A 25,889-nucleotide genomic window follows, 5' to 3' on the forward strand; every position below is an offset into this window, starting at 1 on the left:
GCATTTTTTTTTTACTTTGTTGTAAAAGATACACAGCATCTTGAAAATGCAAGTGTTTCTCCTCTATTCTGAAACAATCCTAGTGAGAGGAAGTAGTAATCTTCTCCAAGGTGCTTAATAGAAATCTTAAACATTCAAAGGATAAAATAAAATATGGATAATTAAAAATCAACTTATATCAAACTAAAAAATCAAAATAACTAACACATTTAAGGCATTTTAAGGTTTCCAAAGAGTTTTACAAATAACATTTCATTTAATCCCCTCACCAACTTTATAAGATCGATGCCGTCATCCTAATTTTACAACATAAGGATACTGAGGCTAAGAGGTTCAATGACTTGCCTAGGACCACCCAGCTAGTGTCAGAGGAAAGATTTTTTTGCCCAGGTGTTCTGATTCCAAGTATAGAACTCTGTCCACTAGCAATCTAGTTGCTCTATATATTATATCAAAGCCAGAGATCAAAAAATAAGTATTTGTGATTATGTGAGTCATTTATGCTGTGAACACCCATTTATGATATGTATTTCCCAATTTATCATTTGACAATTGAGCATTCAATTATTCACATTTCCCAAGAAGGGTATTCTTATTTCAAGTAATGACACTAGACATTAGACAGCCACTTAGGCTAATGCCAGACATTATTAGCCTCTTATTGAATATTAACTGTAAAATGTAGATAACATTTTCCTACAGAATGATCTTGCAATACAAGGACTTGTATGATGAGCTAATCACTTTTCAGGCTATTTGTTCCTGAATAAAACTTTACTTACGACAGTTTGGTGACTTGCGAGTTGATATAATGATTGTGTATGCTAGAAGCTTGAAATGCATCAATCATCTATTAAAAAGAAAAAGACAAATTAATAAGTCAACTCCAATTTCATGTTCATATTTCAGGAGAATTTATAATGAGGTGAGTAAAAGCAAGCCCTCACTTACCCGAGTCTCAATCATTTTGCTCAGAGCTTCAGTTTCTTCAGAAGTCTCTTTTTCATAATTACTATTATATGGAATACCTTTTACTTTAAAATTCCCTTGATAGTAGTAGGTTTTATTTTCTATAAGAGAAAGAAATGATAATGGGACTGTTTAACAGGAAGGAAGCCCAGGTCCAGAACCCACCAAGAAAAAAAAAACAACAAAAAAAACAAAAAACGTGTATATTATATATATGTAATATAAATGTATGTGTATATATATGTGTGTGTGTGTGTATTTAAGTACATATGTATATAATGTGTGTGTCTCCAAGATATTCAATTTAGTTAATGGCTCTACTATGCTCTAGAAATCTCTTCATCCTGGACCTCATTCAGTCCTTGTGATGAATATCTTAGAAGTACCTTCCATCTCTCTGTCCTCTCCCTCTGATTGGGTGGTTCCTCTTAGAATCCCCAGAACAACATGACCTTCATTCCTCTTCAGACTGCTTATAAGACTTTTTTTTTTTTACTATGCTCTTCCCCCATTCCCTCTCCCTCAGCTAATTCCTTTTCAATTTCTTTTCATGTATCATCTTCCCCGTGAAAATATAACTTTCTTTTGAGTGGGGACTGCCTTTTTCTTTTTAATTATATTCCAAGAACTTAGCCCAGCACCCAGCAGGCAAGTAGTAAGTGCTTAAAAAGTACATGTTGACTGACTGAAATTAAAGGTGAACAAATAAACACATATGACTATAGACTAAGTCATAACACCAAACAAGCAGGATGGAATATTTTCCTTGGCCCCAAGTGAAGTAGAACGAGGAATCCAATATGGGTAAATTGGATAAAAATTTAAAGAATAAAGATTAAAAGAAATTTATTGTTATTTAGTCCTCGCAATTGGGTCCAATGCTTCAAGACCCTGTTTCGGGTTTTTACTGGAGGGTTTGGCATTTCTGCCTCCAATTCATATTACATTTCAGAAACCTGAGATAAACAGAGTTAAATGACTTGCCCAGGATCATACATCTTTAAGTGTTTGAGGCTGGATTTGAACTCAGGTCTTCCTGATTCCAAGTCCAGGAGGCTATCCATTGCACTACCTCCCTAAATGTTCATTGTTATCTACATATTACCTATGTGTTGTCTACATATTAATAACTCACCTTTATATAATACTTTTATACTTTCAAAATGTTTATGTGTATTAGCTCAGCTGATTCTCATAACAACCCATGAAGGTTTTGTTGTTATCTATATTTTACAGAAGTGATATATACCTTAGATAAACTTTCTACTAGAATCAAGCAATATTGAGTACCTGTGGGGCAACTAAAATTATTTTTATTCCAAAAGAAATCACCTTTCCTAGTGGAGTAAAGAAGTAAGAAAAGCTTGGGTTTGAATTCCATCTCATTTTTGTGTAATATTGAGCAATTATTTTTGTTTTTTTGTTTGTAAATTATAATTTGTAATATCTGTGATAATTATTATATTATAAAGATAAGATTATTGGGGGAACCCAAAATATGATGAAATAAAAATGTTTTGAAAATTTTAAAGCATTTTATAAATTTCAATTATTGTTATCTTAAAACACTGAAGAAATACATGAGAATTGTTAGACATAGTTTTTGCCTTAAGAAAGCTGATTTAGGAAATGAGGATAACAAAGGTAAAAACAATTAGAAGGCAGTTTAAGTATAACTAGGGGCAAAATTCAGTATGGGACTTTAATAAAGTAATTAAAGAATAAAAGAATTAAGAGAAGGAAGAGCTGTTTCAGAGATTATTGTGACATCGATTTGAATATGAGATAGTGTAATGATGCTATGAATGTGCATTATAATAAACAACAGGTTACATAAACAATGGCAGAGGATTTACATAGAGTGTTGAAAACTGAGAGTTTGAAGAATCAAATTTTTAGGACAGACTATAAATTCAAAAAGAACCTGCTTCATGTGAGGCATTGTATTTGGGGATAAAAAGACAAAAATGAAGCCATTCTTGCACATAAAGAGAAATATTAATTTAGGACCACACACCTCAAGATAGAAAAGGTTTTAGAGGTAATTTTGTACAATCATTTAATTTTACAAATGAGGTAACTGAAACTCAGAGAAGTTGCAGAGCTAGTGACTGTTGGAAGGAAGACCTTGATCTTCTGATTGCAAAACTAACAATTTAAGATAGGGGAAAACAAAGCTGCAGAACTGGTAAGTAAAGCCATAAGGTACTAAATGGATAAACAATGATACTAGGTTCCAATGTGGTTCCAGAATTAGAGGGTGAAAGGATAAAATTCTACTGAGAAGATAGTGAGTGAAAAAAAGACTTTAGGTGAGAAGAATAGAGAGTGAATGAATTATGAAAACTCTGCCTGAAATAGTGGGTCAGGTGGGGGCAGTCAGTAATGAGAACAGGGGTCTCCAGAACAGTAGTTCCAGAGATGAAGGTGCTAATGAGGTGAGAGTGTTGATTCCAGAATTAAAGATCCTCCCAAAGAACTTGAAATGGTACTTTTCCAAAGTTATTACTAATAAGAATGACAAAAGCCAGATCTTATTTTTAGCAGGGAAAAGTTTTCAATGATCACCATAAAGTATGTGACACTTGTAATTTTGTTATGACAAATGCTTTCTGTCTATATATTCAGTGTATATACTGTATATGTTATATAATTATATACAGATACAGTATACAGTTATATATACACAATATATAGCATGTACTTTTTAAATACACACAGTTATATATACAGCATAAAGTATATAGCATATACCATATAGCTTATATAGTTATATATACTACCTTCAAAAGAAAAATTAAGGGACTTGATTTCTCCACTATTCAGGTTATCAGGGAAAATCTTTCTAAGGAAGAGTTATGATTCTCAAAGAGGAAGGAGTTGGACTCTCTAAGGAGAAGCAGCTGTTTGTCTTTCAGAAAATGATGACATTAGGTTCACAGGTGAATGACAAGTAAAAGATTATTCAGGAAATATCATAGAAAATAAAACACAAGTAGCAGTCATTAGTGACTTCCTCCTTAATGATATCAAAATAGCTATTTGTCAACTTGATAGCAACAAAAAAGAGATAACAATCTTCAGGGGGTATGTTTAAGATGTGACAAAGATCCTCCTGAGACTTGTCAAATTGAATGATTAGTAAGCACTTCGGGTGATTTATATGTACAAAAATGATACTAGCAGAAAAAAAAATCTAAGAAGGATTGCTAAAGATTATGACTTCCTGAGTAATAATTTGGAGAATTTAGGGGAACAAGTGGTGTTTACATCACTGCTCCCAAAGAGAAGTCTGGGGATTAAGAAAAGAAATGAAGATTTGGGAAGTTAGAGAAATGTAATATGAATAAATATAATCTTACAATTGAGTTCAGAAAATGAGTCTTCTCAAGTATAACAAGGCAAAAAGGATCTCAAAGTTTAGTGAACTACCCATTTAATATGTTAACAATGTGAAAATCAATGTGCTCCCATATTATTATAATTCTGTAGATAAGTATGAGAGAATCGCTGAAGGTTCTGAGATAACTAAATGACTTCTCTGTGATCATAGAAATAATAAAAAAAAAATTAGAAACCAAATTTGAACCCAGGTTTTTCTGATTCCAAATACATGAGAGCTAATACATGATAGTGTTTTTATTGTGACATATTGATAAAATACATATTTTCATGACCTTAGACTGAATTTGATGAGGTACACTTAGTAAAACTAGTGAAGTTATAGTCCTACTGCAATCTTCTCGAGATAAATCATGTGTATTGTATTCAGTTCTTAACATCACATTTAGGAAAAATATTGATAAGCTGAAAAGTGTCCAGAGCAGGACAATTAAGATGGCAAATTGCCTTGAGATCATACTGCATGAAAATAGGTTGATGAAAGTGAAGGATATTTAAAATGTTAAATAGAAGTCCTTGGGGGAAGAGGTAGAGACATTATATTGAGGGACTATCATGTGGATGGTAGTTTAGACTTGTTCCACATGGCCTCAAGGAGCAAAAATAGGAGCAAGAGTTAGAAGATGTATGGAGACAAATTTAGACTTGATGGTAAGGAAAGTTTTCTAACAATTAGAGATATCCAAAAATATGCTGCCTTAGGTCATTTGTTGAATATCTCGAAGACAGGGTTTTGGTCAGGAAGAAGATGAATACAATGATCTCTGAGGACCCTAATCAATGATGATATTTTATGAATGTGAATAATAATGGCTAACACTTATACAGAACCTTATATTTATAAAATGCTTTATGTGCATTATCTTATAGTATCTCTTTTAAAATGCTCTGAGTAAATTACTGAGTTACTCTTGGTCAGAAGCTTACTCAATGAAAGAAGTAGTATTTTCATGCAGACTTCTCCTGGCTACAATACTTAAGAGATTCTACTCAGTGTCCATAATAATGGCAGGTTACAGTTCTGGCAGTATGTAGGATAAGCTAGTCCTTGAAAGGAGCAAGAATGGCATTGGCTTCCTTGCTTCCTGAAAATAAAAAAGTTAACCAAATGGGAATTCAGAAGTTTTATCTCAGTTCCTATTGCCCTCGAAGGAATGAATTATCTTTTTTATGCAGTATATTTATTACCTGTCATAATGACTATGGTGATCAAGGAGTAGCTGATTTTTATTGTTAATATCTTTTTAGTTGATTCTTTTATTCCCTTATCCTTACATTTTTGTTATATTTTATGATACATGAATACGTTAACTGCTGAACCTGAATCTTTGGACAGCTATATTAGTCCTAGCCCCAAATAACCACACTACTTTTCCAACTCCCACAGGATTTGATTACCTAGGTTATACAAAAATTATGTCGCTATTAAATACTTCTATATGTACATATTTGTATCTATATTTTATGTATCTATAATTATATATCTATATTTATAATTATTTCTATTATGTGTGCATGTGTGTATACTCTCTTATAATTATTCGCTCACATGTTCTATATTTTCTCTTCTCTCTGCATTCTCTTGGAGAATTGATCAGCTCTATGCAGATGACTCCCAAACCTACATATCTACCTCTTATTTTTCTCCTAGATCAGCTTCACCAATTGCTTCTTTGACATGTCACTTGGGCAGCCATATTCCAAGCAGATTCTTTATATTTTATCTCTAAATCCACCCCTCCTCTAAATTCCATTGTTTCATTTAAGGGAATCATCATTCTTCCAGTCACTCAAGTTTGTGATCTCAACTTATTAAGTAATCCTCAATTTTTCTCTCTCACCACCTCATATCCAATCAGTCACCCAGTCTTTTAAACTCTACATTCCATATCTATTACATGTATTTCCCTCTCTTCATTCATAGATATATATTGGAACAGTGGACTCAGGAAACATTTAATTAATTATTCAGTTTTGTGAAATATATGCTATATTTTTCTATATCTGAGAGCAAGGTTTTGATTCCTTACTCTTAATTACATTTTTCAATGTGCTTTCAGAAGTTTGTTGGTGTATTCATTACATTTTTTTTTTTCTGTGGGATTCTTTGTAGAATGAATCACAACTCAGAAGGGGTTGTACCAAAACTATTTCAAGGATCAGGTGTGAGTAAATAACTGGTCTTTGTATAGGATTAATCTCTATGCCAAACCTGGAAGAGCAAGTTCAGAAAAAAGGTTTGGGAACAATGCCCTGGGTGTGGCTATAGCCAGTAGAATTATTACATCTCATTTCTGCCAAGCATCATCACAGCATTCACTCAAGCTAGAGTCAAACAGCAACCATCCAATGACTCCTGCTCAGTAACCTCCTAGAGCCAGTAATTCTTTCAAACTGACTTCAGATGAATAATTCCAACATTAAATAGAGGTGTGGCATTACTTAACTACAACTCATTTAACTAATGGAACTCACTTGAGGCAGCATAAATTATTTCAAGCCAATTAACACACCATAACTCAGGTTTATAGAGCTATTTAATATTTATCAATACTTTTCTCCCCTTGTCATGTAAATAGGACTGAGTATTCTTAGCCTCATTTTACAGATGAGGCAACAAAAACTCAGAACGGTTAAATCCCTTGTTCACATGGCTAGTGTCAGAAATGGTATTCAAACCCATGTCTCTTCTGAATCTACGTCTACAACATTTTTCATTACAGCACTCTCACTTCCAAATAGTTAATTACATTTATATAGCACATACAAGATAATTTATATTTTTTAAAAAGCTAGATCGCTTAAAAAAAAAAACAAACAAACAAACAAACAAAAACAACCCTGCCCTCCAGTTCTACCCATAATAGTTTCCACTCTCCCTGGGCTGCAGAAATCAACAATTACAAGGGTCTTCTATTGTTAAGGCACAGGTCAGTTCTCCAAGAGCCTCCATAGCGGTGAATCATAACATCTGAAGGAGCTGCAAGGCAGCCTTTGCTAACATAGGTGTTGCAGACTTGAAATGAGGTAAATTGGAGGCAGAGGGAAGAGGAGAGAGGTCAGAAAATGCAACAGCCTTTCAGTAGGGAATTCAGAGAACAGCAACTGCCTCTCAGTCTCCTTGTATCATCCTCTCATAAGAGGAGATCCATTCTGGGTTGGAACTCCAGCAGCCACTGTCAGGTGGCTCCCATGTATTCCAACAGCTCTCCCATGTATTCTAACATTCTATAATTTAGTTAGCTCCTTCTTGCCCTCCTCCTTCTTCTCATCCTTCTCCTTTTCCTCCTCCCCTCCTCCTTTTATTTCCTTCTCCTTCTCCTCCTTTTCCTCCCCTTTTTCTTCCTCCTCATTCTCCTCCTTTTCCTGCTTCTCTTCCGCCTTCCTCTTCATAGTGATCTAAAACTAAATTTAAGTCTTAAGTCACTTCCCACTAAACCTCTGTGATACCTGTGAGGGCAAATTTGCCTCCTTGTTTTAGAATTTTCAAGTTACTTTTATATAATCTTCTACTGCTGACACCTCTCTCAAATCTTATCTTCTGTGATTTTTCTGTGTATTCTTTGTATCTAGAGCTACTCTGATATTTGGCTAGGCGAAAAATATAGGCATATTTATTCACTCCATTTAGGCCCAAATACTTTCCACCTTCTTCCATGTTGGATCTTTATCTGTCTTTCCTTATACATCTTTGTTTCTCTTGCTTAGCTCTGCAGGTGCTACCCAAGGACCTGATTATGAGAATGTGAAGGCCTGGCACAGGGAATCTAGCAGAAGGCTCTTAGCCAAAATACAGCAGTGTTGGTTACTCTGACCTGGTTCAGAAGAGCAATGAATCAGCATACTGTGAGACCATCAATGCAACTACAGAAAACTAATTGTGAGCCCCTGAGCCCTATCATAACAAGCAAGACTTAGCCAGGCTCACCCAGCTCATTGGGAAAGCCTGCAGCACCACCAGTTCCATCCCCAACCCTAGACCAGAACAGTCAATGAGAAGCTCTTTGAAAAAAAAGCCAGTTTTTCTTGTGCCCTAAGAGCAGAGCTTAATTTTTTTAAATGAGCAAAAAAGCAAAAAGAGCTCTGACTATAGAAGGCTACTGCAGAGATAGTAAAGATCAGAACATAAACTCAAAAGAGAACAACAAAGGCAAAGTGCCTTCAGGTGAATCTTAAAATGGGCATATAAACTGATCTCCAGCTCAAAAGACTCTCTTGAAAGAGTATAAAAGGATTTTAAAGGAGAAAAAGAAGAAAAATGGGAAAAAAAAGAAATGAGTTCTATGCAAGAAAGTATGAAAGGTTGGGAGAAAGAGCCAAAAACTTGGAAAAAAGAAACACCAAAGACCAAAAATAAATTTATCAAAATGGAAATGATGCATATATATATATATATAAAATTTAAAAAAAAGAAAATAATTCACTAAAAATTAGAATTGGACAAAAGAAAGTGAATGACTCAATAAGGCATCAAGAATTAGTCAAACAAAACAAAGGAAAACAAATTTTAAATAGAATAAAATGTAAAATACCACATTGGAAAAACAACTAAGGACAGCTAGGTGGCATAGTGGATAGAGCACCAGCCTTGAGTTCAGGAAGACCCAGTTCAAATGTGGTCTCAGACACTTAACACTTCCTAGTTGTATGATGCTGGGCAAGTCACTTAACCCCAGCATCAGAGGAAAAAAAACAAAAATAAAAAAGAGATCATAAAAAAATGGAAAAGGACCCATGTGTGCAAAAATATTTGAGCAGCCCTTTTCTAGTGGCAAGAAACTAGAAACTGAGTGGATGCCAATCAATTGGAAAATGGCTAAATAATTTATGGTGAGTATAATGGGATATTATTGTTCTATAAGAAATGATCAGCAGGATGATTTCAGAAAGGTCTCGAGAGACTTACATGAACTCATGCTAAGTGAAATAAATAGAATCAGGAGAAAACTGTACGCAAACACAAGAAGATTATACAGTGATCAATTCTGATGGAAGTGACTCTTTTCAACAGTGAGGTCATTCTGGCCAATTCCAATGGTCTTGTGATGGAGAGAGCCCATCTGCACCCAGACAGATGACTATGGAGAATAAGTATGGATCACAACATAATGTTTTCACTTCTTTGTTGTCTTCTACATTTTGTTCTCTTTCCCATTTTTTTCCTTTTTGATTTGATTTTTCTTGTATAGCATGATAATTATGGAAATTTGTATAGAAGGATTGTACATATTTAACATTGGATTATTTGCTGTCTAGGGGAGAGAATGAGGGGGGAAGAGAGAGAGAAAAAAAAACATTTGGAGCACAAGGTTTTGCAAGGGTAAATGTTGAAAACTCTGCATACATTTTTAAAATAAAAAGCTTTACAAAAAATTAAAATAAAATTTAAAACTCTGTTTTAAAAAAATGTTAAATGTATACTTTGAGGTAGCAAAGAACCAGAAACAAAATGAATGCTTATTAGAGAATGTTTAAACAAGTTGTGGTACATTCATGTAATAGAATATTACTATAACATAAAACCAAATGATAAAAAGTATTTAGGGAATCATGGAAAAACATATAAATTGATGCCTTGTCAAGTAAGCAAAACCACTAAAACAATGTACACAGTGATCACAATAACTCAAGTGTAAGAAGAAAAAAATGAAGCTGAATGTTATATAGTGACCAATATTAGTCACAAAGAAGAAAGAAGAAATTGAAAGAGGTGAGGAGACTGCTCCACACTGCATATAGTCAGATTAAATTGCTGTCAGATGATGTGATGATTAATTATGATGAAAAACATTTTTTCTTTTTTAGAAAAATTCTGTATTATAAGGATCGGTTCATTGATTATGCAAGGGCATCAGACATATATTCAGAAATAAGTGGTGTAAAAACAAAATATATTCACAATTAAAATTCAAGAAAAAGAAAATTAAATGATGATCAAAGAGAGTCAATATGACTTCATCAATATCAGACAATGCTAGACTAGTCTTATTTACATTTTTCAACTGTCTTAATAGACTTCCCTGTTAATACAAGGAAATGTTATATATAAATTTGTCTAGATTTTAGCAAAACAGCTTCTCATATCTTGCAGAAAAGATAGATAATCAGATGATAGAAGGTTGTATTCTTAGGTAGATTAAAATGTGATTGAATTTCTGGACTCAAAGGATAGTCATTAATGATTTGTTTTCAGCATGGATAGAGAGCTCAAGTGGAATAGTCCAGGAATTTTTGGCATTAGACATTTTAATTATTGACTTGGATAAAGAAATTGATAGCATAAGATGCAAAACTAGGTGGAGACATCAGTTCAGATAACTATCAGGATATAAAAAGGTATTGGCAGAAATGTTAGACTATAAAATTTCTATAAAAATTAAATTGAATAAGGATAAAGTTAAGTTCTTAAATTTAGATTCAAAATATCAGGTTCAAATCCAAATGTGAAGATATATATAGATATCAGTTCATCTGTTTTAGTTTACTGTTCAATATGAGTCAACGGTATGACATGGAAGCCAAAAAAAGATAATATGTTCTTATCCTCTATTGAAAAACACATATTGTCTGGGATTAATGAGTTGCTAGTTCTGTTGTACTAATCTCTCTCGGGTTACTTCTGTATTGTGTGACCTGTATGTTTTGTGTGACCTAGGAGACATTTTTTAGAAAGGACATTGATAATATAAAGAGAGCACACAAAGCAAAGAATAAACTGGATGAAGGATCCTGAGAGGTTGAAGGAGTATTACATGATGATGTCATATAAGTTGAAGGAGACGATAATGTTTAGCCTGAAGAAAAGAAGTTCTAGGGAGAAATGCGATAGATTTCTTAAGCATTTGAAAGGCTGTAGAATGTATGGATTTATATTGTTTGGCCCTGGCAGACAGAAACAAATGGGGGAAATTCCAAAGAAATAGATTTATGTATGATGTAAGGAAAAACTTTCTAATGGTTCAAGCTGTGCAAAAGTTGAATGGGATGTTTCTGTCATTAGCATCTTCCTATTAGGAGTATGTCTTCAAAGACCAGATGACAATGTCTCCAGTATGTTGTAGAGGTGATTCTTGGTCAGTTATGAGATAAACTAGCTGGTCTTGGAAGTCTGAGTCTCTTACTTTTAGAGTCTGTGTGAGGAAGTTATACTTACAAACATACTCCAAATGACTATGTATCTTCATCTACCTCCCAAAGAAAAATAAATACTATAAGTTTTTTTTTAATGCACTGTTTTCCTAGTTCCTCTCTCTAGTCTACTTTTATATGAATAATTGCCATTCTGTTTTCAGACTAATGTATTAATTTAGGAGTATAGTGAAAGACTACTTCCCCAGTCCTACCACAGGCTATCTAGTATAGACATTTGTTTTTGGGAAATTCCATTGTTTAATTTGAGTTTTACATGTTGCATAGCATACCAAACATTTTAACTTTCTATTTTTGTTTGCTAAATAATATTATTATTTGCATATCTATAATTAACATGATATAATAATAAATATGAGTAGCCAGGTGGTACAGTAGATAGAGTAGCAGTACAGAGTCAGGAAAATTCATCTTCTTAAATTCAAATCTGGCCTCAGATACTTTCTAGGTATCTGATCCTATCCTAGTCACTTAATTCTGTTTGCCTCAGTTACTCATCTGTAAAAATGACAGAGAATGAAATGGCAAATCACTCCAGTTTCTTTCCCAAGAAAACCCCAGTTGAAGTCATAAAGAATTGGATACAACTGAAAAACAACTGAATAACAACAACAATAATAAATATAAAGTCTATATCACAAAATGTGCTCCTACTGAGTTGTATATCTCTTTTAAATTGTGTGACTTTTAAACTACCTACTCATCTACTAAGCCATTATAACAACCAAAAATCAGTCAAATATAAACAACTCCACCAAGAGAGTTGGGTTCAATTCATGGCTCAGCTATTTATTGCATCTGTAATCTTATATAAATGGCTTCTTCACTCTGGCCTTTAGTTTCCTTGACTGTCAAATGTGAAATTAAATTACATTAATGGATCTCAGTCTGTGTAATCTGTGACCTCTTGGGTTCCCAGACACTTTTTTCATGGATTCCTTGATGTTGAAACTATTTTTATAATGTATACTATACAATAATTATATATATATATATATATATATATATATATATATATATATATATATATATATATATATATATATATATACCATAAAATATGCTATACACTATATATTTCTACTATAATATATATTATATATACTCTAGCACAGTGGTCCTCAAACTTTTTAAATAGCGGGCCAGTTCACTGTCCCTCAGACTGTTGGAGGGCCGGACTATAGTAAAAACAAAAGTTCATACTCTGTCTTTGCCCCTCAGCCCATTTGCCATAACCCAGCGGGCTGCATAAATGTCCTCAGTGGACAGCATCTGGCCCATAGGCCATAGTTTTAGAACCCCTGCATCTAGCATATGCATATATACATATGTGTGTAATAGTATATATAACATATAATAATGATACCAAGATATTATTTTTCTATTAAAATACTTCTCCACTGTCTTCCTTCCATCCCTTTTTTGCTCTCTTTTGTGTATTGTCTTCTCCTATTAGAATGTAAGCTTGTTGAGGAAAGAGACTGTCTTCTTTCTTGTATTTAGCTTAGCATAATGCTTGGGACATGGTAAATACATAAATAAATGCTTCTTGCCTGTTGCTTGCCGGCACAGCAGGTTTTTAAAAACAAATTTAAAGGAAATTAACAACCTTAAAGAAATTATTTTGAATGTAGATAAACCACCCATAAGCATTTACATTTAGTTTTCAAGTTTATGGCAAAGAAAAAAATAATAATTTTGTCAACACTGACCAACTGCTAGAAAATGAACAAGGAGACCAATTGTAACTCCCAAGACTGCCACCACGCCAAACGCAATAAGGGCAATCATCCATAATGGCAGAGATGCTCTCTGGAAAGCTGCAACTGGTCTGGAAAGGAAAAAAAAGAAATATATTAGAAAATAATAGTAATTCCAGTCCAACCTTACTTCTGTTTTCTTCAGCCCAGAAGATCTAAAATTTTTAACATCAGTGAAGTCTTGGAGAAATTACATGGTATGTTCCCCAAAGTAGAGAAAAGGACAATGAATAAGCATTTAGCAAATGTCTTCTGTGTGCCAGGCCCTGTGCTGAATGCATTTATAAATATAACCACATTTGATCTTCACAACGGCCCTGGAAGATAGGTACTATTATTATTTTGCTTTTATAGTTGAGAAAACTGAGGCACCCAGAGGATTAAGTGGCTTGTCCAGGTTCAGTTCACAAATCTGGTAAGTATCTGAGGCCAGATTTAAACTAATGATCAAAGAATGGTTGTCCTCATCTTAGAATTGAAAATAATGACTTGTCCAAGATCACAAAGCTAATAAGTATCAATGCTGGGGCTTAAATCCAGATCTTCCAATATTCATGTCAGTATTATGATTAGATTATTCTGCCTTTTATCATACAGATTTCTTAGTCTTAACTATCAGACTGATAACTTTGTGAAGTTATTCAGTATATTAACATGCTATACTTTGTTGATTCTCCTAACCTGAAGCACTGCTACAACATTTTAGTGGGCCATCAGCCATTATGAGTTTCCTACTCTTTAACTGAATTTGCATTATTCTGTAGCAAGACACTATAAGATATGGAGTGGAACAGCTTCGATGTTTCTTGTTGGATCTTTGTTCTGTTATCTTTCTTATTCTACTTTATCCTGTAGCCATCTCTTGTTACCAACTTATCTTTAATGTTTCTCTAAGTCTTTGAAAAATTATACATGGAAGTTCCTGATCAGTGTACCCCTCTAAGGATAAAAAGTATTATCTAGTAACATTATTAACACACAGTCAAAGCAGTGAAATTCTAATGTCGTACAACTGCTTATTCCAGACCGTGCTGCAGGAAGACCAAGAGTATGCTGCTAATACCTGTTTAACAAGTGGCACAAGAAAAAAAAAAAGTATGCACAACAAATTTTAAGACTAATCTATATTATTTCTAACATTTGCCAATTTCTGAAGTATAACTGTTAACACTGAAAATTTTATGCATGTACCTGAAAACATCAGTAGCAAAGTGAAAAGATCACTGCTCTTTACGTCAAAATATCTGAATTTGAGTCTTAATTCTACCATATATTAGCTCTATATCTCTAACACTTAGTTTTTCCATGTATAAAGTGGTGATGATAATATATAGAACTTATATAGATGTGGGAAAAAACACCGTATAAATCCTAAAACACTATGTAAATATATATTACTGTTGTATTTATGATGAGGATTAAAATTGAGTTGAGCTATATATGAAATAGCTTTTTTCATTAAATGAAAATAGCTTTTCAAAATGATAATAGAGAGAGAGCCTATCCATTTTTCCACCAAAATAATGCCTTAGTGATATAATCAAGCATGGACTCAAATAGTCCCTCCCCCCACCTACACACAAGGTCAAGATGAAAACCATTACTCTGATTGATTCCCCTCACAAAAAAGAGTTTTGCAACTCAAAGCCTGTCAGTCTACCATTGTACCACTTAAATGCTCTATGAAGATATATAGGGGGTAAAAAAACAATAATGGGTAGCTAGATCATATGCTAAATAGAATGCCAAGCCTGGATTCAGGGAGATTCATATCCTTAAGTTCAAGTCCATCCTCAAACACTTCCAGCTCTGGGACCCTGGGCACATCATTCAACTTGTTTGCCTTCGGTCTGCTGGAGAAGGAAATAGCAAACCATTCCAGTATCTTGCCAAGAAGACCCCAAATGGGATCACAGAGAGCTTGACATGTCTTAAAAACAACCGAACAACAGTAACGGAAGAAAATCTCACCTGAAACATTTAAATGATATCAATGAGAACTGTTCCTTACATTCTGTTTTTCATTGTTTTGCTTGATCTGCTTTTCATAAGCAAGAAAATACAACTTCATTAGCACCTGGAAAGGGGAGTTGCTCAAGCAGAAACCCACATCTGTTATTAAAGTCAGATTTTTCAAAAATTCATTGTTCAAGAACTAAACGCTGTCAGGATTAACATAATTATTGAGTGAATGGAGCTCAGCCAAGGTAAAAGTGACAAGATTCTTTTTATTTAACTCTATGTGCTGCCAGCAGGAGGATGTGCCTGGGAGAGGCATTCTGACTCTTTTCCCCCACCCAGTATTTTGCAATAAATTTTAGAGGAAGATTAATTTGTGGAGTGTACGGAAGAGAAAGTGGAGATAGTAGAAGGAGATTGATGAATGAAAGGGGTCATCTAGACTAAATCTTTTTTTTAATATCTCTGAATATCTAATAACTCTCTGAAACTTTTTATATCTTAAAAATATTAAATAGGTTATATTGTTTAAGACATGCTTATTTTTAAAAGAAGAAGAAGAAGAAGAAGAAAGAAGAAGAAGAAGAAGAAGAAAGAAGAAGAAGAAGAAGAAGAAGAAGAAGAAGAAGAAAGAAGAAGAAAGAAGAAGAAGAAGAAGAAAGAAGAAGAAAGAAGAAGAAAGAAGAAGAAGAAGAAGAAGAAGAAGAAGAAGAAGAAATAAACTTAATCCTTTTCCTGCACTTCCTGTTCTAACAAGCCCTAGGATCTTATCTGCATACTATATTTCTTTATAATACAAGTAGACAAGTTTGATACATAGTGAAAAGGAAGCTGACAAATTTCCATACCGAAGTATAGTAAATTAAAATGTATTTCTTCTTTCAGCTACAAGGAAGTGTCACTTGCCTTTTTATTTGTGTGTTGTCTAATTTTGTTTAATGTAATTAAGAATCAAAATCATTATAAACCGGTCAAGGATAAGAATGCTATTCAGGCTTTTTTGGACCACAAAGGTTGTTATTGTCTTATTTTTACAACCCTTGATTCTTGATAACCTGACTTTGTCACTGTAATCAGCATCAAACATGTAATGAATAGTTACTGAATTCCAATCCAAATATTGTCTCCTCCCTCCTCCAATACAGACTCTCTCAGGATTGAAGATGAAGAAAGAATTGCCTTTTATAATCACTCTAATGAATTTCTTCCTGCACAAAGCTGAACATTCTGCTTTTACTTTCAGAATACCTCTGTTTGTAGTTGCTGGAGATAACATTATTACCCCCCAAAATGTAGTCCAATTTAACCCCATACAGAAATTTAGCATTTCTTTTATTACTTAGAAGTGTTGTAACTTATGCTTTTTAGTACATGGGTTATAAAATCAATTGCAAATAAAATTTTTTGACAAGTTATCATCATAAACAATATAAACTCTTTAAAGGCACAGGCCATTTTGTTTTTGTCTCTCTAAAAGTGTCTGGCACATAGAGAGTGATTAATCAATAGTTGTTGGAGTGGATTGAATTGGATACAACCTATGTTAAAAGGTTTTAAATCTGTACTTATTAAGTTCTTTCTTATATTAAATTAAAGTCCATTTCCCTATGACTTCTGCTCAATTATTTCCTTCTGGAAATAAACAGCATAAGTCTTGAAACAGCTTTAAACAAGCCTGAACTCCTCACACCAGAAAGAGAATTAAACCCATAGTGATAAAGAGTATGTATCATATTTTCATTGTAATAATTCAAGGTATATACATGTACACATGTATCCAACCATATGTGTTTATATAGAGGCATACAACACATAATGTCTCAAAAGTCTCAGTGCACTTTTAATCTTTTATATCTAAAATAGCATTAAGACTTTGGGGAAAACCCCATCTTTATAGGAGCAAAACTTATATAGATATAAAGTTAATTGTGGATTCAAGTAAAATTCAAGTAAAAATGCAGATTTTCTGGAATGAAAATGGCAGCCATCTTTGTATCATTAGCATTTTTGAATTTCATAGTTTATATTTCTCAAGAATACAATAAAGTCATCAAATAGTTTAATATGGTAATGCAATCTTCTGATCAAGGCAAATGGCAAAGAAATAATTAACTTTAAGAATAAACAAACATTGAATGAATAAGCTCATTATTTCTCCCCCACCTCAGGAGACATTAAGTCTTTTAGTTGTGAATTATACAAGTTTTGAGATGAAAAGGGAGATATGCAAATTATAGAAAGGAAAGCAGCAGAATAGCAAGATCACAGAAGTTGACTTCAGAGATCATCTAGTTTAATTCATATCTGAAAGAAATCCCTATCATAACATACCAAATGAAAGTTAATTTAGCCCTTGTTTGGAGGTTACCTTCAAGATTTTTCTAATCCAATCTTCTCATTTTACAAAGGAGAAATATTTGGGGCCTGTGAGATTGAATGACATGCTCACTGTCACACTGCTAGTAATAGTGGCAATAGTAAACACTGGTGTTTTGTATCTTACAACCCTGTGGTCCTTAATTTTCTACATCCATAAACTGCATAAAATGGTGGGTGGGTGATGTCCTTTCATTAGAGATCCTTTTAACCAATGGGACAGATTTCCATCAGGCATGTTAGAAATATGGTTAAGTACATTTAACAGAATCAGAGAAGGAGAGTCTAAGATTCCAGTATTCCTCTATGCCGATGCTTCAAAAGATTTTTTTAAAAGGTACAATGATCATGGTACAAGAGAAAAAAGAAAAGAAAAGAAAAGAAACAAAAACACTGGCTATAAAGTCATAGGATCTGAATTCAAATAGAATGCTTATTATATGTGTGACATTTGGGCTTGGTTAGATGAAACCTCAGGTCCTTTCCCGTTCTATGTCTATGATTGTTTAGTCATTATGTGGTAGGCAGATTATTAATGACTGGGATTTGGAAGTTCTATAATCTACTTCTAATTATACCACTAATCTCTCTAGCCTTCAGTTTCCACATGTATAAAATTAAGAACTTCACCAATCTCTATAGAGCATTTTAGTTGGGTTTTTCCATGATATTGAAAACTTCATTTAAATCTGTTGATATCCCCCTTTAATCCTTCCCCATGGCATAGTGATGACTCAGTTTCAGAAGGCCTTGCTACTATACCTCATAGCTAATCTGGATTATGTCCAGGCTAAACTCAAATTCCACTAAACTCAAATTCAGGAGGTCTTTCCCAGTGTCACTCACTCTCCTTTCCAAAGATTTCCTCTTTTGTATTTCTTCCCATTTGCAATCTTTATCTTGTATATACATAGCTATTAGCACATTGTCTTGTCTATTAGAATATTATCTTCTTGAGGGCAAGAATCATTTTTGTTTTTCTTCATGTCCTCATCTTTTAATTGTGCTCTATACATAGTAAGTACTTAATATTTATCAGTTGAATGACTAATGTTGATCCCAAGATCAGCCTAAATAATTTAGGGGAGACCCAACAAGTGGCAATCATCCGCTTGACCAGAGGATAATAAATATTTTGATCATAACAGTTCTTAAAGATCATCTATGATCTGCAGTGAGCAATATGCATATTGACAAAATCCCAGATCTTTGAATGAATGAAATATAAATTTCACTTTTTAGACAGAATACTCCAATAGCAAATTAATGGATAAAGACAAGGGTAAGGACCAGCTATTCCTTGACTACCCATGGGAGCATTCAGTTAAATAATGAATGAACAAGCATTTATTAAATGTTTAATATATACTGTGTGAGTCCCTGATGATAAAAATACAAAACATCCTATCTGAAGTGTGAATTCTATACTTTAAGCCTAATATATATTATACTCTAACAGAGAATGAATTTTGTATGGTACAGAGATGACTTAGATGATCACTGCTCAGCCACTCCTGTCTGTCTCTTTAACTGGGAAAATCTAAACAAAACTTTTTTTGACAGCATTTTCTTTTAGCCCCTAGTGACTTCAGTAATATTCATCTTATCTCTCAAGCTTATGATGCAGGTCCCCTAAATGTATGAAAGGAATGCAATGAACATCTCTGAGGAATCTTTCTCAATTTGGCAAATATTTTTCCAATATCTGCTCCATGCCCAACACTCTATTACTACTGCCAAAGATATGAAAGAAGCAGAAAAAATATTTAAAAACCTGAAATTTCAAAATAATATGTGAATAAGTACAAAATCAGGACTATTCTGCAGACAATAAATGTGATAGGAAATTATAGGTCAGAGAGATATAAATATAGATTTCTATTACCAAAAATAATTTTTAATTATTTATTTAATTTTGCTTTTATGTTAAATAATTTATTTAAATAATAAATATAGCATTTATACATAATGTAATATATTATATTAAATTATATTAAACTGATTACATTCTACAAATAATATTTGGATTTCTAATGACTTTGTATAGGCTAGAGAAGTCAAGGAAGGCTTCAAGGGGAGTGATATGACTTGAGTTGGCCCCCAATATAACAGTAGGATTTTAGATAGGTGGAGAGGGAATGAGACAAAAATCCGGAGAAAAGCTAGAGAGAAAGAATGGAAGTAGGAATGAATATGTATGGAGTATGGGTAGAGGAGAGAGTGGGGATAAGAAGATTAGTTTAACTGAAGTGGAGGGAAAAGTCATGTAGAGAACTGGGAGAAGGGCAAAATGAATAGAATTTCTGCAGAGCTTTCAATGGCAAGAAGATAAAGTTTGTCTTTATACTTCAAGGGGAATCTTTGAAGGTATGCAAGTAGGAGAGAAATGCAAGGAAAGAGAAAAGATGAATGTGACTTTAATGACATATTAGAATGGCAGACCCCCTTGAGTAGCAATCCAAAGAGGAAACCAATGAATGATAGGAATCACATCAGAAGAGCCTAACCTAAAATATTGGTATCAGAATTGAAAGAGACCGGAATAACAATAGAATCAACAAGACTAAGTTTAATAATTAGCAATTATAGGGAGCAGCTAGGTGGCGCAGTGGATAGAACACCAGCCTTGAATTCAGGAGGACCTGAGTTCAAATCTGGTCTCAGACACTTAACACTTCCTAGCTGTGTGACCCTGGGCAAGTCACTTAACCCCAGCTCAGGAAAAAAAAATAATGATAATAATAATTAGCAATTATATATAATATATAATGTGATTGTATATAACAAATAGCAATAAATTGCTATTGTTGCTTAATGTTGGGCATATTTATGTTTTGCTTTTTCATGACTGAGAATGATGGTGCTCAGCGGAATTAAGCAAATTAAGAGCATGAGTCTATTTTGGACTCAGTAATCAGTTTGGACATATTGAACTCAAGGTGATCTGCAAATGGAAATGTCAAGGAGGCAGCTGAAGACACAGAACTAATCTCAGCTTCTTGGGCTTTTTTAGTTTTCTCTATCTGTAAAATAAGGGATTTGAAATAGTTGGTCTTTGAATGTATCCTTCCAGTTCCATTATTTATGAATCAGGTTCATTATGAATCCAGATAACTTCACTGAAGCTGTATTTTCTCTTTTTATAACCCTAGAATGGCAGAATATGAGACTTAAAAGATTATATTTTCTAGTCCTCGCATTTTAGGTGAGTAAAATGAGCCTCCAGATAGATATTAAGTGGCTGAAATCTGATGTGTTGTCATGTACTTACTGAGTTAGACATCATGTCTATACTAGTTTTTAGTTCTTTGGAGATTTCAGCTTGTTTTTAATTGAAATATTTTTTCTATTTAATTGCAATTTATTTATTAGATTTCATCCTTTCTCCTGAATGTTATTTTATCATTGCTTTTTCTCCCTCTTATTACTGTCACCATCATCCGGCTTATTAGTATCATCACTCCTTTATTCCCTCTCAAGTTCAAAGTATTGTTCACATTCACAGGGATGAGTACCTAAATTCTCCTAGCCATTGGCTTTTTAACTTAATCTTAAACTTCTTTCCTGGATTCACTTGTCTGCTTTCAGTGGCCAATTAGTAAGTACTCACATTTCCATCTTATTTTATTCTCTACATCTCTTCAGACATCCTTTTTTGGGGGAATTTATTCACATAACTTTATCTGATATGTATTTTAAAATTTAACTTGCTTTATTCTTAAATTAGGAGGTAGGAGTGACAGTAAGAAGCAAAATGTTCACAGATACAAAGTTGGGAGGAACTATAAAAGCATGGAGTTTAGCTTAAACCTGAATAAGAATCTCATCAACCATAGATCTGACAACTGGCCATTAAATATTTGCCTAATTACCTCTCCTTTGACATTTTCATTGATAGAGTTTATTTTCACTTCACTTAGGTTTTACCCTATATTTTTCTCCTTTCATTCTTCCAAAGAGTCATTTCTTGTGACAATTTTTTAAAAAGAGAAATATGTTCAGTAAATCTAATCTTCTTGGGGGAAAAAAACCCAAACACTATGTTTCACAATTGTGCCAACCTCACTGGTCACCTCTGCAAAGGATAGTGCTTTTTGGGGATCAAACTTTCTCATTTCACAGGAATCACTTTCCATTGTTTTCTGTTTGTTTGTTTTTAATTTACATAAATTTAATTTACATCATTGTCTATATTGTTTTCTCAGCTCTGCTTACTTCACTTTTTGAATCAATTCATGTAAGTTTTCCCATGCTTCCCTTTAATCATGTTTGTCATTTCTTACAATACTGGCTTATTTACTTATGATAATTTCTTTAGCCATTCTCTATCCATTGGGAAGCACTTTGTTTCCTGAAAAAACTCTGCTATGAATATAAATACCTCCTTGGAGTACATAACTAGTAGTAGGTTTTCTCTGTTGAAGACTTTTAGTCACTTTGTTTTCATAATTAAAATTGCTTTTCACAAAAATTGTATCGATTTATAGCTCCACCAATAATGCATTATTAGAATGCCCATCTTTGCATAAGAACACTGATATGAACTATTTCAGTCTTTCATCATGTATGATGACTTGTTATGTGGTGGGATCTACTCAATGTCTTCCAAGGCAGTCCATTCCACTCATGAATACTTCTAATTGATAAGAAAATTTTTTCTCACATTGAACTTTTCCTTTAGGTAATTTCTATCTATTGTTCCTAGTTCTACCCCATGCAACCAAGCAGAACAATTTAAATCCTTCTTTCTACATAACAAACTACACTTTAACACAGTTAAAGTTTTTTCTTCCCTAGGATAACCACCCCCACTTTTTTAAACCTGAGAATCTGTGGATTGTGACCCCATATAGGGTTTCATAAATGAATGCGTGGCTCACAAAATCATGATTTATTATCAGAAATGTTTGATTTATATACTTATTTTACATACCTATATTCCCAGGGTCACAGAAAAATTTCTTGGGTAGAAAGGGGTTAGAAGTAGGAAAAGTTTAAGAAGCCCTACTTTAACCTACCCTCATATGGAATCAATTCAAAGATCTTCACTATCCTAATTATCCTTCTCTGTACATTCTCCATCATATCAATTTCCTTCCTAAAATATGGTGCCCACAACTAAAATAATACTCCAGATTTATTCTGAATAGGGGAAATTATGGAAGAACCTTAATCTTCCTTATTCTGGAAATTATGTTACTGGCCTGGAGAAGCTTTTTAAAATTCCTCCAGTAGTTATGGTTTTCCTCTCTCCTTACCCCCTACATTTTGTATATATTTCATATAAATCCTACAACGGTTGATGAATAAACATATTCCCCTGACTCTCATAAGGTTGTTGTAACTATATTAGCATTTCTTGTGTGAAAGCATTTTAACTTTATTTAATCAAAACTAGCTATTTTTTCGTGTAATTTCTTCTCTTTCTCAGTCATAAATTTGACAGATACAATTTTTATGTTTCTCTGATTTACTCCTAATAACACTTTATTTCTAAATCATTTATCCAATTTGATTTTATCTTGGTAGATAGGATAATAACTCATTATTTAACTCTTATTCTTTACATTGTATCATTCTGCTTCATCTGTATAAATATTGTATCGTTCCTGTATTATACTATACAAGGTCATAGACTATTTTCTTTATTGTCTAAAGTATCTAAGGCAGACCTTGTACATAGAAGGAACTTAATGAATGTCTCTTTAATTAAATTCTTGATTCTAACTTCATCTGTGTATCTACCACACCAGACTCTCTGTATATTGTCATAAATGTAAAATAGATTCCATTTGTTGAGAATCACATAGCTAGGAACCTGTGTTTGGAAATTCATAACACAAGTCAATTTGAAATCCACTTCCAAAACTACTTGAGTAGAACAACATCCAAAAAACCCAGCAGCACCCTATCCCAAAGAGCATCAGAAGGGAATGAACTTCCTAACAAAATATTTTCAATTATAGCTTCTCAACAGATTTTCTCCATCTGTTGGAATACGTGGGAGAGCTGTTGGAATACACAGGAAAGCTGTTGGAATACACAGTGGCTGCTGGAGATCCAACCTAGAATGGATCTCCTCTTGTGAGAGGATGATACAAGGAGCCTGAGAGGCAGTTGCTTTTCTCTGACCTCTCTGACTGAGAGGTCCTTGCATTGTCTGACCTCTCTCCTCTTCCCTCTGCCTCCAATTTATTTCATTCCCAGTCCACAACACCTGTGTCAGCAAAGGCTGCTTTGCAGCTCCTTCAGATGTTATGATCCACAGTTGTGGAGGCTCTCGGAGAATTGGCCTGTCCCTTAACACCCATCCCAACATAAAGGGCCAGCTGAGACAAAATTGTGAAGCATACAGTGGATCTTGAGTGTATTTCTCCTCTTAATTTCCATGTTCCTCTCTCTTCTTTCAGTCATCAGTCTCTTCAGTCACCTAGAACCCTCATATGACCCTTGGCCATACCTATGGGACCATAGGGAACCTTTCTTCTTTGTTCTGGGTCCCAGAGCTGAAACTAGCAAGGATCCACTGGGGATATGACCCAGAGCACCAAAAAGGGGGAATAGTCTGTGTTTCCATCCTTTCAGAAATGGAAATCTGGGGTATACCTTTCTTTCTTAGAAATCACCCCTGGGAAGGACAGGAGTATCAACAGACAATGAGAGAAGAAATATACTCCCTCCAACATGCCACACTTTGAGGATCACATCACTATTGTGCCCGTTTCCAAGCCCACCTGGCTACAGTGCTATTACTGTACTCAAAATGGAAAGACCTAGAGTACCTCACCTAGCTTAGAGATTTGTGCCACACAGAATGCTCAATAATAATGCATCTAATCACCAGCCACCAGACATCTCTGTCTGGGTTTCTTATTTTCTCCAACAACTAAACTGAATTTGCCTTAAATGCAATTCCACTTATGAATAGAATTCCCAATTATGGCTGTGTCTATGTTCCCTAATCAAAAAGTATTTCTCATGTGTCCCTGCTAGATAATCTGGCATTTCCATTCTTCTTGAAAATGTTAAGTACTAATAATTATTAACATTCTCCCAGGGGTGCTGTGCATTTTAATAAGAAACACCTAGAAAAATACCATAATCCAAAGGAATGAATCACTGTTAGGGGAAGCTCAGGTGCTATTACATTCTGAGGAGAGGGAGATTTTTTGAAAGGATATCTTATAATGTTCTCTACCTACAAAGAAGTCTGGCCTCCAAAAACCAAAGAAAATCTCGGTCTTTCTGTGTTTTAGTGTATCTATTTCTCTCTGTGTGTCTCTATGTCTACATCTCTCTGACTGTCTCATGTTTCTTTCTGTCTCTGTGTGTCTGTCACAGTTTCTCTTTCTGTGTGTATGTGTGTGTGTCTCTCTCTGTTTCTTTGTCTCTTTGTCTGTTTCTATCTCTGTGTGTGTCACTCTCTGTCTCTCTCTGTCTGTGTGTGTATGTCTGCCTCTCTGTCTCAATCTGAGTCTCTGTCTGTCTCTCCCTTTACAACAAATTTTTGTGGATTTGGTTCAGCCAAAGGAAGAACATATCCATCTCTCCCTCAGTAAGCACAGTGTGAGAATGAGCCTAGGCTAAACATAACTTCTACATATGCAATCTCTAGTCTACAATAATGTTCCAATTAAATTAAAGGACTCGTCTTTAAATGAACGTCAAACACTCTTCAGCATACCTTCCTTCTATCTCTCTCTAATCTTCTGCCTTTCCTTATCTACTGATTCCTCCTCTGCTTTGCATTCCCTGCACCACATGTCCTTATTACCACGACCATTTTCTGCCCTGCTTCTACTGCTGTTGATATTGCTTCAACTTCTAAAATGTGTACATTTGAAAGAAACAAGTCACTCAACCAAGTACTCCCTGGACCTTATGTTTTCTTCTTCATTTTGGCCATGTTCTATTCTGTCACCCTGTGCATGCTCTTCCCTCCCCCTTCTACCTATTACTCTGAGAACTACTATACAATAGAATAGTATACCATACTACTATCAACACTACTATAGCTGCTAGAAAGGATGTGCTATGAATTTGCTCCATTTTTTCACTCACTATCTTTGTGACTTCACAGGACATAATTCCATTCTCTAGCCACCTATATACTATTCCCAAATGTACTGACTGGCAGAAACTGCCTTTGTTTTTGTTTTTGTTGTTGCTATTGTTTCATTTACACCACCACCACCACCCCCAGTTGTGGAGGAGTGGCTAGATAAAGGCATAGATATGCTAGATAAGAAACATCTGGATTCAAGTCATACTTTT

At 34.1% G+C, this 25,889-nt stretch overlaps 1 protein-coding gene and 1 long non-coding RNA gene across 2 annotated transcripts in view; one reads left to right on the plus strand and one right to left on the minus strand.

Moving 5' to 3' along the window:
• The window catches only part of LOC141545570 (uncharacterized), a 117,681-nt gene extending 108,013 nt beyond the window's left edge, over positions 1–9,668 (plus strand). Inside the window, exon 3 of the long non-coding RNA XR_012483069.1 lies at positions 8,080–9,668. This is a non-coding gene — a long non-coding RNA (uncharacterized LOC141545570). The remainder of the gene's footprint in view (positions 1–8,079) is intronic.
• LOC141545569 (transmembrane protease serine 11B-like protein) overlaps positions 1–25,889 on the minus strand; it is a 39,710-nt gene that overhangs the window by 10,686 nt on the left and 3,135 nt on the right. The window contains exons 2-4 of the mRNA XM_074272685.1: positions 13,233–13,351; positions 952–1,070; positions 783–850 (exon numbers count right to left, since the gene is read on the minus strand). Of these exons, the coding sequence (XP_074128786.1) occupies positions 783–850; positions 952–1,070; positions 13,233–13,351 (306 nt within the window). The remainder of the gene's footprint in view (positions 1–782; positions 851–951; positions 1,071–13,232; positions 13,352–25,889) is intronic.

Source organism: Sminthopsis crassicaudata, chromosome 6 (assembly GCF_048593235.1).
Source record: "Sminthopsis crassicaudata isolate SCR6 chromosome 6, ASM4859323v1, whole genome shotgun sequence".
Taxonomy (NCBI): Eukaryota; Metazoa; Chordata; class Mammalia; order Dasyuromorphia; family Dasyuridae; genus Sminthopsis; species Sminthopsis crassicaudata.